Source organism: Vigna radiata, unplaced genomic scaffold, assembly GCF_000741045.1.
Source record: "Vigna radiata var. radiata cultivar VC1973A unplaced genomic scaffold, Vradiata_ver6 scaffold_223, whole genome shotgun sequence".
Lineage (NCBI taxonomy): Eukaryota > Viridiplantae > Streptophyta > Magnoliopsida > Fabales > Fabaceae > Vigna > Vigna radiata.
Window position 1 is genome coordinate 445,192 of NW_014543246.1, and position 14,027 is coordinate 459,218.

General features: G+C 30.1%; 1 protein-coding gene across 1 annotated transcript; it reads left to right on the forward strand.

Moving 5' to 3' along the window:
• Positions 1-1,653: 1,653 nt before the first annotated feature.
• On the forward strand, positions 1,654-4,257 carry LOC106753286 (plant intracellular Ras-group-related LRR protein 9-like). Its single transcript, XM_014635079.2, has 3 exons — positions 1,654-2,654; positions 2,907-3,073; positions 3,553-4,257. Exons 1-3 carry the CDS (start codon positions 1,842-1,844, stop codon positions 4,184-4,186), a joined length of 1,614 nt encoding a protein of 537 aa, XP_014490565.2. The 5' UTR covers positions 1,654-1,841; the 3' UTR covers positions 4,187-4,257.
• The last annotated feature ends 9,770 nt before the right edge of the window (positions 4,258-14,027 follow it).

Sequence of the window (14,027 nt, forward strand, 5' to 3'; positions counted from 1 at the left end):
CCAAAAAAAAATATAATAAAAAGTGAAGTTGAGTGAAATGATTAAGAAATAATTATGTTTGTACTTTTTATTTCATCTAATGGATATTTATAATTTGGGTTAATTATGGGCTGTCTACAAAATTAATAAATCTCACTTCCTTAACAAATAAATTCATACTACTTAAAATTAAATCATATCACAAATAAGTCCTACATTTAAAAATAAATTCATTTCACTATAGTATAATTTAATTAAATTTTTAAAATTAGTTTTAATAATTATTCTAAATTTTTAACTCATAATAAACATTTTTATAATTAAATATAACATTAACAAATATCATTTTATATTACTTTAATACCTAAGGACATTTTGGTAATCTTCAAATTCTACTAATTAAATAAATTTTTTAAAACTGTCACATCAATCAAATCTTACACTAATTCTCACAAAATTCACTTCCAAACTCACTCTCAATTACCTTCAAATACACTCAACTAAACACAAAAAAAATTACCCTGAAATCCTCTCAAATCCACTTAATCACTCTCCCTCAATCACTCTCTCCCAATCACCTCCAAGTAAACACACCCTTAATTTCATGTAATAAAGATATATAAAGTTAGGTCGAGAAAAATCATATACCAAATGAATAAATAAATTACAAATACAATAAAGACTATATCTGATTTGAGTTATTAAAAGTTATAGAGTATTGTCCAAAACATTTTCAAAATGTAGATAATGCTATTAATTATACTTCATACATATTCATATACTCGTCTAAGATGAATATTTTTAGTCTCTTTTTTGTCTTGATTCTAGAAATAATGACAACTAGTAATTTACTATGAGTAAAAACATAACGTGAAAGATACAATTCAACTTTTGAAAGAGAATATTGACTTAACTCTTATTGATTGTGATGACAAAACAAAAAGATATTTAAAATTATTTTCTTTAAAATTTGAAAGGAAGTATTTAGTTAGAAGGAACCAATTCCATTCTTGGATAAATATCTTTCGACTAATGTTTTTACCCATGATATGGGGACATAAATAACATTTTTTAAAATAATTAACTTGTAACTTTATATCATCACAAAGACCATTTCCTTGATCAAATTTTTTTAAAAACATAATAGGTAGAATATTACTTAAATAATTTACTTATTGAAACGTAAACTATTACTTGTTCAAACCCTATCAATTATGATTGTCGTAGAAATACTTATGTTTTCTGTAAATTTAAACACAGAAAATTACTTATTGAGATCTATCAATTATTAAAACATAGAAATTGGAAAATTATTAAAATCATTAAAAATGAAAAAAAAAACAAATATTTATAAACGAAGAAAAACTGTCTCCTTTCCGTGATCCTCAAAAACAATTCGGTCACCTCCTTTCGATCCATCGACAACACAAAAAAAAGTTGGAGATATTGTTTGGCTAGAGAGAAATAAGAATAAAGAAGATGAAGATTAGTTGTTTTGATGAATGAAAATAAATAATATAAAAATTAGTATATACAAATTAAATTATGTACATTTTTTTTTTCTTTAAGTAAAACTATTTATTATTTAAAAATATTTGTTTAAAATTAAATAATTTCTCTCTGGTTTGACTTCACTTTAGAAGACAAAATTTTCTTTCGATAAGTTCTCCAAAAATAGGTTATCTTCTTTTGTTGTATAGGAATTTGAGCAAAAGAAATAGAGGGAGTGATTTTGTCCCACACATTCATAGAAAATAACTAACTAACTAACTGCCTGAATCCCAGGTATGGAGGTTGATCTATATAGCGAACCCATATCACATTGATACACATTTTGGTTTTTGAGTTTCTCCCTCCCTCCAATGCAAGCCACCATGGATCCCCACCCAGGAACCTTTCCCGTTCTCTCCTATGTCATGTCTCGTCTACCTTCCTTCGGCCCCAGAACCCCCACCTCCGCCTCCGCTTCCGCCTCCTCCGCCTCCGCCTCCACTTCCCACTCCGCCTCCACTTCTGGTTCCCATCACGTCGACATCGAACAGCCACCTCACTCTGATGCTTCCTCTTCCTCCATCGTGGGCCAAATGCCCAATCTAGCCAACCCGGAAATGCTGGCCTCCATGACCCGCGCCATCTCCGACGTTGCCCAGGCTCGATCCGTCTTCAAGGTCATGGGGCCCCGGCCCACCCACGAGGAGGTCGACGAGGCCAAGGCTAAGCTAGCGGACCTGGAAGCCCACCTGTCCCGCCAACTGGAAGAGATCGTGGGCCTGCCCAGGCCCCCGGAGATCGACGAGGCCCGCTGGACTTCCCACATCGCGGAGAAGGAGAAGGTCATCAAGGAATCCACGGAGAAAGAGAAGCGCATTTTGAAGTCCATCATTCAGCTCGATAACATGCACGACGCCTACGGTAAACTCCTCAAGGACGCCGAGAAGCGCTTGGTCAAGATTTACGAGAACGACGGCATCGACTACGACAACAACAACGAAAACGACGAGGACGACGAGGACAGTGTCCAAGTTAAAGAACAGGTTGAGGGGATTTTGAAAGAGGCCTACGGAAAAGGGGTGGAGCGAATCGCTCTCTCCGGCAAGCGCCTCAAGTACCTGCCTGAAGCATTTGGCCACATTCCTGCATCGGTCGTCCTCGATGTCTCCAGCAATCAACTTTCGGTAATTCCGCCGCTTTTATTTTATTTTATTTTTTTCAAATTTGGATTCTCAGCTGGATTTTTAATGTGTTGTTCATCTGCACCAAAAACCAGCGAAGAATCTCAACTCATTTTTTCCGCCTCCCTTTCCAATTCTTTATCTCCTCATAAATCCACGCTCCTCCTTGTTTACTTAGCTTCTACTCTTTCTTGTATATTTTGATTTCACGCACACATATATGTACGTGTTCCACAATTCTTTGCTGCACAATAGGTGATTCCTGATTCCATATGTGGATTGGAAAGTCTCGAGGAGCTTAATCTTTCTTCCAATGCTTTGGAGTCTCTGCCCGAGTCAATTGGCTTGTTGCAGAAGTTGAAGGTCCTCAATGTGTCCGGAAACAAGCTCTCTGCTCTTCCTGATTCCATTAGTAAGTGCAGGTAATGCAAGAAAGAACTCCATTTTACATTCTTTTTGTACGCTGTATCAACTATCGTAACTAGTACAAATACGTATGTCTGTCATTGAACGATGTAGAAGTTTTTTACATTCTCGGCGTGTGCATATTTACTCTTGTTTCCGGTGTGTCAAGTTGCTTAATAACTCTGGTTTAGTTTGACTTCCTTGTAAAATTTATGTCCGACATCATGGCAACTCTCAAGTGATGACTGTGTACATTTTGAAAGCTATATATCAAGGGCAAAAATGTTTCTGGTTTAAATTCTTGGATATTAAGGAAAGTCTGAACATCGTTTGTGGCTAAATTATATCATTTATGCATCTTGTCAATTTGTAAACTTCTTCCTGTATTTTGGAGAATATCCGAGTTTGGAACCGTATCTTTTGTTTATGCACATGCGTCGATACTTAGAATGCTTTTTCTATGATTGATGGAACCATCTTTATATTAAATGATCAGTTCATTGGTGGAGCTAGATGCAAGCTTTAACAGCCTGTCGTATTTGCCAACAAACATTGGATTTGAGTTGCGTAATTTACAGAAGCTTATGATTCAGTTGAACAAGATTCGATCTCTTCCCTCGTCAATTTGTGAGATGAAATCCCTGCGTTATCTGGATGCTCACTTCAACGAGCTGCGAGGGCTTCCGGTTGCGATTGGGAAGTTGACTAATCTTCAAGTTCTAAACCTGAGCAGTAACTTCAGTGACCTCAAAGAACTTCCAGAGACCTTTGGTGATTTGATCAACCTCAGGGAGTTAGATCTCAGCAACAACCAAATTCACGCACTTCCTGATTCTTTTGGTCGCCTTCATAACTTGACCAAGTTAAACTTGGAACAGAATCCTGTTGAAGTGCCACCTATGCATGTTGTGGATGAAGGGCTCCAAGCCATAAAAGGGTTTATGTCTCAGAGATGGATTGATATATTGGAGGAGGAAGAAAAGAAAACCACCCAGGAAGTGCAAGAACAAGGAGAAAATGGGTGGTTAACGCGAAGCACCTCTTGGCTGAAGAATGTTTCTGAAAATGTAAGTGAGATGATTATGTCCCCAAAATCTCCCAAAGAAGCGTATCTTAATCAGCAGCTATGAGCCTATAGCTGGGGACTTTCTTTGATGCTTATTATTATGAGATCAAGATCATAACATATACACACTTACTAGCAGCTGCCAGTAGGCTTCCCAGCTCTTCACTCTGCATAGCATCTTGCGGAGCCTGCAAGTTAACAATATTTTCCATTTTTGCAATTAAGAATAGTTTTGCTTACAGGCAATTGGTAAACTAAACACAATTTACTATTTTCTATTACTTCTTTTCCCCAACCCTATGGTTGTTTTATACAATTTTCAATCCGAATAAACTCAAAATAGAAAAACATTCTCTACGTTTCATCTGCCCTTTTAGTTACAATAGATACTCTTTTAGACACTCCCTTTATGGTAAGGTGAATTTCAACAAAATCCCATAGCCATATAATTTTCATTCAATAATAATATAACAGTATGTTAAATAATTGATTCAGATATTACATTTCTGATATCCATCAAATCTAATTAGATATTGTTTTGGTTGATGGCCGAGGTTAATCTTTCTTATTCAGATAGTTTACAAACTCAAACCAAAAAATTAAACTTTTATCAATCAAAATTTCATTACTTATGAGCTTCAATTTATCATTAGACAGTTTAAATACCACATTTGAACACACTTTCACATATTTGAATCAGCTTTATTTTCGCCAACATGGCTCTTACTATCGGTACCTTCGACATTGTCACTAATATTGCAAAGTTCATTTGTGTTTGTGTTGGTCCACATGAACTTTTAGGAGTTTTACTCTCATCATTGACTTGTGCAAATCTCATGTGGTTCAGGTGGATCCACCACACAATAAGACTTATGTTTATCTACGTCTATTAATCACACGGTCTCTGTAGTACGTGATTATTCTCTTGACTAATTTCTTAATTTATCTATGATATTATGTTTTAATGAAATTGGAAATTTAAAATTTCTTTATTTTTTATTCCTAAAATCTATCAGAGTTTCATTACATAAAATTCATAAAATAGACCAAATCTCAAAAACTTTATTACATTTATCTATAGCATTTATCTTCAATAACACTCTTCTCATTAAGTTCCTAAACGTCTGTTTAAAGTTGTACATCTTCATCGTCATGTGCACTAACATATGTACTCGTATAAAAATACAATAATTAGAGGCAAACACATACAAGTAAGGATATATTAACGAAAACATAAAACATCATAATACATAATATATGGAGCCCAACGTTTTATAGCAATTAGACATCGGCCCTTCGTCAAATGTTCTATGAAAAAACAATGTTCTATGGACTTTGAATATAGATTACGGTGGTTCCGATGTCTTATTCATATTAGACGTTGGATCTCACTACCACGGATGCCAAAAAGGTGTAAAAATACCTCATTTTGAGTATCAATATTAATTTTTTTATGAATAAGACGTTGACTAGGAAGGGAGCCGACGTCAAATGCCATGTTTTTTCACTAACTCCAGAATGCGAGCATCAGTTACATGTTTTCTCTCTCGTTGCTTTGTTTTATTCCTTTTGCTTTCTTGTTTACCATCACTATTTAGGTATGTTTTCTTCAACTTTGTACTATATAAAATCATTTTGCACCGATTACATTTTGACCTATTTCATTTTATTTACACCGATTAAAATTCGTTTTCATTGACTTTTGGTGCAATTTTTTGTGTGCGAGTTCTTGGACCTCGATGGTCGCGCTTTCCCTCTCCATTGCTTGTGCCCATTTTCGATTGCTTGTGCTCATTCTCTTTCGGTGATTTCTATTTTCAACCCTTCAAGAAGGTAAATGTAATTTACTCGGATGATTTTCTGTATTTTAGGTGTGGTGTTATTGTAAAAACAACATTACTTTTTTTAAAAAATTCAAATTGGATATCGGTTATTGGTGTAATTTCTTGTGCGCGAGTTCTTGGACCTCGATGGTGACACTTTCCCTCTCCATTGCTTGTGCCTATTTTCCATTGCTTGTGCCCATTCTCTTTCACTGATTTCTATTTTCAACCCTTCAAGAAGGTAAATGTGATTTACTCGGATGGTTTTCTATATTTTAGGTGTGATATTATTGTAAAAACAAAATTACTTTTAAAAAAAAAAATCAAATTGGATGTCAGTTATTGGTGCAATTTCTTGTGTGCGAGTTCTTGGACCTTGATGGTGACGCTTTCCCTCTCCATTGCTTGTGCCTATTCTCTTTCACTGATTTCTATTTTCAACCCTTCAAGAAGGAAAATGTGATTTACTCGGATGGTTTTATGTATTTTAGGTGTGATATTATTGTAAAAACGAAATTACTTTTTTTAAAAAAATCAAATTGGACGTCAGTTAGTGTCAAAACGAACGTCAATTGGCGTCTCATGTGGAATCCGACGTCCATTTGATGCCTCCTAATAGGATAGACTCTAACCACGTTAAGAGGTGGACTATAAGTCACTCAACCCAATAAAATCAACTTGTAAGATGGGAATTGCACCCACTTATATATTATAAATTGGTCTTATTTCTAGTCGATGTGGAACTTTCAATAACATTTATTTATTTTTCTTTTTTTTTCTTATTGCCTTCTTTTTTGTTAATAATTAGTAGCCAATGCTTTTGATATTTAATTAGAGACTAATTTAGAGAGTATATAAAAATTAGAGAGTATATAAAAGTTTATGAAATCTAGTAATAGATAATATACACAATTTCATATTCATGACGTGTCAAAAGCATAAAACAATATTAATTACTTATGAACAAAATAAAACATTCGGTTGTAGATAATTGAAATATAACAGGCTTAATTTATTAGTTTGCAGGATGATCCATGCAAATAGACGAAAATAATTAAACTAATATTTAAGATGGTCAACCGCATAAGTAACCATTTATTAACGCTCAACTTTTATGATTCAGGTGAAAGAGACGAAGGTCAAAAGTGGATTGTAGTAGTATTCCTCACAAAAAGAGGTTAAGAAGATTATACAAGATAATCATTAAATGTTAAGATATTCTACTTGTAAGAAAATACATATGCAGAAATAGACAGCCTAATACATTATCCTTTTTGTGGTGGGGTTGTTATCATTGAGAAAATAAATCAAACCAGTGTTTTTGCATATTGGACATTTGAGGACACCCTATAACCATCATGGAACTGGCTTCAAGCTCATTGTTATTATTCTCATCTTGGTCGAGCTCAATGGAAACACATGGTTTTGGTGATAGGTTCTCAAATCTAAGATCAACATTCCTTGGTGGAGACAAGTTCAAATAAAAGTCAAGTTTCAAAGCACCTCCAAATTTTCTACTCATGATTCTTTCTCTGATATTTTTTTGGTCAATGTATTTGTTTTGACTCAATTTGTTAGATAAAAGTAGATCAAATGATATCGATTTACAAGAAGACAGTAAGTAGCAATTATTATTTTTAATTTTCTAACATCTGATTTATTAACATGTTTTAAGTAGTTATTTACAAATTTCAATAAATAAATAGTTTTAATATATGTTTCCTAAATATTTCAACTTAGAAAAGTAAAATTAGTTAAAAGACTCTCACTAATACTTGGACCGATATGAAATTCATTTAAAGATGTCTTACTTAAACGAGTCAATAATATAAAGTTATAAATATTTAACTGTCAAGTTTAAGTCATATTTTTCTTACAGGTTTAAAAAAATCTATCCATTTTTTCTTATTATTTAGGCCTAGTAGAGTTTTTTTCTGTAAATAACTTCAAAAGCAATATCCATATAACTTCTATTATACGAGAAAAAATTCATAAATTTCAGAGTGTCTAACGAAAAGCATTTTTTCAAGTTTTTTAATATTAATTTTCATTTATTACTTGTCAGAGTGTTGCAGTGAAATTGATTTGCGTGGTATTTGACAAGATGAGAGGATGAATTGGTTTATTGTGTTTTAAAATTATTTAACTATTCTCTTACTGATAAAATAATATCAACAACAATAAAAGTGTAAAAAAAAATTTTTGCACAAATAATTTTATACTGGTTCAAATTTTACTAATCTTAAACTTAGATTAGCTATCTATTATCACAAAACCACACAAATACAAGTTTAAAGGTTTAGAAAACATCTTTCTTGACGAACAAGAAATGAGACTCATAGAGAATGATAACAATCTCAGAACAACTCCTCTAACACACAAAGGATGAATACCTCCTCTGACACACAAAGGATGATCACTTCTTCAAAATACCTCCTTCGAAACACAAAGGATGGTCCGCCTTTTCCTCAGCAATAACAACAATTCAACAACTCTCTTAACACCAAGTTTCCCTAGCCTTATAAGAACTCTAACTTTCTCAAAGAATTCACAATCTTTAGTGTTTTTTGTGTCCAAGAATGAGATATGAGAGTCTATTTATAAACTTAAGTAATGGACACCTTCTAATTTTCGTTTTCATCCTTTCTTACTGTAACAATCGATTATTTTAAGTGTTAATCGATTACACGCTAAAAGACAAAGTAACGGATAATTCAACGACTCAAAACAACTAGTAACGACTATTGTTAATTGATTAATTTAAGTGTTAATCTATTAACAATAATTGATTAAGCCTCTAATAATTGATTATTCCAGAATCATTACCGTTCAGTGCTACTATTATTGTGAACAGTGCTACAGTGATTGCTATAATGTTTTGCTACAGTGATTTAGCAAAACATATTTTCTACTCTTAAACTAAGTCCTATACATTAAATCTATATTTATTACAAAAGCTTTACATAGAAAATTATAAGTCATTTACTATCTTTTTCATGTTGAATTCTTGAACACCTCATGTTTTGCCAACATTACTATTTGTTCTTGCAAAACCAAATTATTTGAGATTCTTTTTTAAGCCTTCAATGTGCAAATTAGTATTTAGTCAAAAATTCTGATCAAATTTGAATTAATGCAAAAAATGAAATTAAAGTATGATTAAAATAATATTTATAATGAGGCACGTTTATGGGCTCATTGACTGAAAGGCCCAATAAGAAATTGTATTTGTTTTTGGCTAAGTTATTTAACGCAAGAATGTCTTCCACAAACACAATGAGGGATTTTGACAACGAGGAACATCTTTCTCAAGTGATGGATGTAGACTTTGATTTGGGTATTCAATTCATATTGTTGCTTATTGAACTTATCACTTTAGTAGTATAATCCTCCATATCCAATAGTCACCCTATCAATTGTACTATTAAGTATTCAATAAATGATATTTTGTTATCATTTTAGATAATTTGTTTAAAAACTGTAATTAATGTAATTAATACGACCAAGAGTCTTCAGTTACACAATACATCCATCTTTTTATTCCTGACAACTAGTATGAGATTCATTACCTATTAGTCCATTGAAGAAATGGAAAAATAGACCTAAAACATGGAAATAATAGTAATATTAATTTTAAGAATACGTAAATATATTAAAACGGTTAAAAATATGAGTTAATACACTTTTTACTATTTTTTATTATGTGAATTGATTAAACCATCAATAATTATTCTTTATTATTTTTCTACAACTTTTTATTATAGTTATTTGTTATTTTTAGTTATGTGGATTGATAATTTGATTTTTTAAATATTAAAATGTTTGTTCAATAATATTTGAATAATTTAAATGTTTAATTTTTTTATTTATCTAAGTTGACGTTTTAAATTTTATCAATTATCACTTTAATGAAATATGAACATTTTGATATAATATTATGAATAAGTTAGTCAAATTAATCCATTTTATCATACAATAATATATAAAATAAATTGGAAAAACAAACTCACAAACCTGATAAATTAAGTTACTTTCCAAAGAATTTAACTCATAAAAAGAAAATTATATTAAACTAAATCATTTTAAACGTAACTATAAGTCAGATTAAATATCTCTAAGATGACTAGTCAATTTTGTTTAAACATCTTGGACTTTTGATCTATTTAAACTTATTATTCTATATGATAAAATAATGTGAATATAAATGTAATAAATTATTGAATTGATTTATGTCAAGTTGAATTTCTCGGCCATAATTATAAATCTTCACTATACACTTAAATTGATCAAGAACTTTCATAATGTTTTATTTATTTATCTTTTAGTAGTTATATTTTCCCTTTATATTTTATCATTTATTTCATTTTAATATTTATTTTATTTTCTTATCTTCTATTATTTATTATATCATTTTTAATGTTTAATTTTTCTCTTTATCTTTTATTAGTTTATTATTTATTTTGTATCATTATATTATAATAATTATTTTAATTCATTTGCAACAAAATACATATATTTTCTCCTAATTTTAAATTAATACAGAAGTCCTTTTTTTTACTTAAGTACTGTACTAGTCCGTTAGAATTTGATATATTGGAGCTTAAAAAATTATTTTACCATTTCTAATTTTGATATGCTTGTCAAATTAAGAGGAAATCAACTTACAACGTTATAATGAACAAGAAAAAAATATATTTAAAGACTAAATAAAAATCTAATATCAAATGTAGTTTTATATTTTGATGATATTTAAATTGTTTTATCGTCAGTTTGGTCTATTAAGAATTATTTGTGGATGTTGTATTATCCAAATGCTAATATTTAAATAGGAGTTGCATGAATGATAAGAAATTCAGATAATTTAATCAAATTTTAATTGCGTATATATAAAATAATTCCATATTAGTATTACAGAAATAAACATTAAAATAAAATAATGTTACTAATTGTGAACCAAAGGAGAAATTCAACGAGTAATCCAAATATTTTATTTTTTTTCACAATGACTTAATTAATATTTGACACAATACATATACATTACATTTATTAACTTGAAAAACATACAAACTTTATAAAAAACAAGTGAAAACAGATATGTATCTTTTTTCCTTTTTTACAATAAAAAATTATTATTATTATAATTATCAAAATAAATATAAATATTTTTACAATTTTATTATAGAAAATTATTTAAATTGAGAAATGGTTAAATTTAAAAAAAAAAGTCAAATAAAATATATTAATTTTAAAAACTGATTACTTAGAGAATAAAATTAATAAAATTATTATTTTAATTTTAAAAATAATTGTTCACAGGGTAAAAATGAAAAAAATATATATATATTAAAATGAGACTCTAAAAAATAGACTCTAACTTGATATAATAGTACAGAAGTATAGATAAAAAATATTATAGAAATTAAAAAAAAATGATTTTCAATAGACTCTAACTTGTGTAATACTCATGAAAAAATATTTATACGAAGTAAGTTTTATAATACATAGTTAAATCCTATAAAAAGTGAAAGTAAGACAAAAAACCATGGTAACTTAGATGGTAACAGCCTCTTTAATAAAAGGGTAACGTGTCCTTCAAATCAATTAAATATTCGAAAATAGGTAAGAGGTTAACTCTTTTCTTTGAAGAATATGAATATATTGAATATGAGCATTCGAATTATGTTGGATTGAGTTATCTTGTCTAGGGTTGATTATGTTATTTTTTTTTCTATATTATGAGTTATCTTGATAAACGTTCAATTTCCACTTTGTTTAATATTATATTGACTTGAAATTTTAATATTATAAGACATATTAGTTATTTTGACTGTTTGAATTATTAATTTGAGGATTGTGTTTGAAGGAATTAAGTTTATATTTTTTAGTAAATTGGTCATCATTTATTTCTATTTTTAAGTTGTCTAGGTAAAACATCAACTTCTACTTAATTAACTTAATCACAAATTTAGATATGAAGTTTCTAATATATATATTGATTCACCTTGACAACTCAAATTTATAATTGTATGTCTGTATTTAGAGAAACTAGTTTCTATTTCTTAGAGAAATAAACACCACTTTAATTCTATTACTAGTATCATCTCGGTAAAATTAATATTTGTGCTTCAAGAACTGTTTAATCAAGCTGAAACTTTTATCGTGAGTTCTATATATATTATTATTTATTTTGACTGGTCGGATCTTTAATTAGAGATTTGTAATTAGAACAAACTTTCACGTAATATTTTAATAGTTTAGGTGGTAGATATAACCTTGATCTTTGTTTGTTTAGTACATAACTTTTCCATAGTTATCTAATTGATTTGATTCCTTTTTCATTGTATTGCTCATTCAATTATATTTAATTTGAATGGAAGAACATACATTTTGAGTTTTGTGAGAACTGCAAATGTCTTTCTAAAGTCTCGAACAATTCTTGCATATGTTGTTATGTTGATTATGCAATATATCTAAGAAAGTGATATGAAAATCTATGATGAAATATAAAGGTCTATGTTGGTTTTGAAATAAGATAAGAATATATTGCACAATGAATTGGTTGATGAATATGAATATGGTATGATTTTGGCCAAAGATCTCATGGAGAGATTTTAAATTTGTATTAAAGTAGTGTACACATTGATGTGAGAGTTTTGACATTGAAGGTTAACCTGATATATTCTAATAACTATTCAGGCTCAAATAGAGAAGTATGAATTATGTGGCGAAAACAACACAATAAACTAATAATGAAAAATTTATACAAAGTTTTTAATTAAATTAAACATAGGTATCACTTCAACCCCTTTTTACATAGATATGTTCATATTTTTACCTCACCAATACGTGCTAACAACTTTTTCATATTAAGAATTAAATTTTAAATTTAATTCAACTATTCATAAGATTTACATCTATTTTAAATTAAACTTAACTTTAACCTATTTATGATTCTTATAATACTTATAATAATGGTAGAATGTAATTTCTTTTGTTGAACTCTAAAATGTATCAATTTATATCTAATTTTGAAGCAATTTGGAAAATATTCTATAGAAGAAAGCCATTTTTTTTCTTCTAAAAATCATGTTATGATTTTCTGTTAGTTATTCCACGCAATATTGACAACTTTTCCTTTTAGATATTTTAAATTGAGTTCAAATTTAATCCACTTTAATTGTAGGAAAAAATTAACTCCATCTAATGATAACTTTATACTAACATGACAATTTTTTTTTTTTACTTTTTTCTTTCTCTTCTTTATACGCCTTTCTCTCTCCTCTCTTCAATGATCACATCTTCTTAATATATGTATCGAATTAATGGTCAAACTTTTAATGAAAGGATAAAAAATAGAAGTGAGAATTCTCCACCAAAACATGCCCTCCATTCCAAGTGGAGTGACACAATACATTTTTAAAATTATAATTATTTTTCTAGAGTTAGTTTCAAATTTCTCAATTAGTCAATTTTCTTAATCATACCATTATTCATAATCATAAAATAGTTAAGTTAAAACTATTTAACTAAAACAATAAAACCATTAAACCCTAATCACCTAACCCTAACCACCAAACCCTAACCCTAACAACCAAACCCTAATCCTAACCGCCAAATCCTAACCCTAACCCAAACAAAAACCCTAACCCTCAACCTAACCTTAACCCTAACCCTAACCCCACCCTCACTCTAATCCTAACCCTAACCCTAACTCCACCCTAACCCTCATCCTAACCCTAACCCTAACCTTAACCTTAACCCTATCCATAAGCCTACTAACCCCACCCAAACCCTAACCCTAACCCTAACCCTAGCCCTCACCATAACCCTCATCCTAACCCTAACCCTCTAACCCTCACCCTAACCATATCCTTAACCCTAACCCTAACCCTAACCCTAACCTTAACCCTAACCCTAACCCTGACCCTACCCGAACCCTAACCCTCAATATAAACCTAACTGTAACCTTAACCCTCACCCTAATCATACCCTAAACCCTAAACCCTAAACCCTAAACCCTAAACCCTAAACCCTAAACCCTAAACCCTAAACCCTAAACCCTAAACCCTAAACCCTAAACCC

Excerpts from the sequence above, each read along its gene's own strand:
- LOC106753286 (XM_014635079.2), top strand. The coding sequence starts at position 1,842 with ATGCAAGCCACCATGGATCCCCACCCAGGAACCTTTCCCGTTCTCTCC. Across the intron at positions 2,655-2,906 it reads TCTCCAGCAATCAACTTTCG|GTGATTCCTGATTCCATATG; the intron begins GTAATTCCGCCG and ends GCTGCACAATAG. Across the intron at positions 3,074-3,552 it reads GATTCCATTAGTAAGTGCAG|TTCATTGGTGGAGCTAGATG; the intron begins GTAATGCAAGAA and ends TTAAATGATCAG.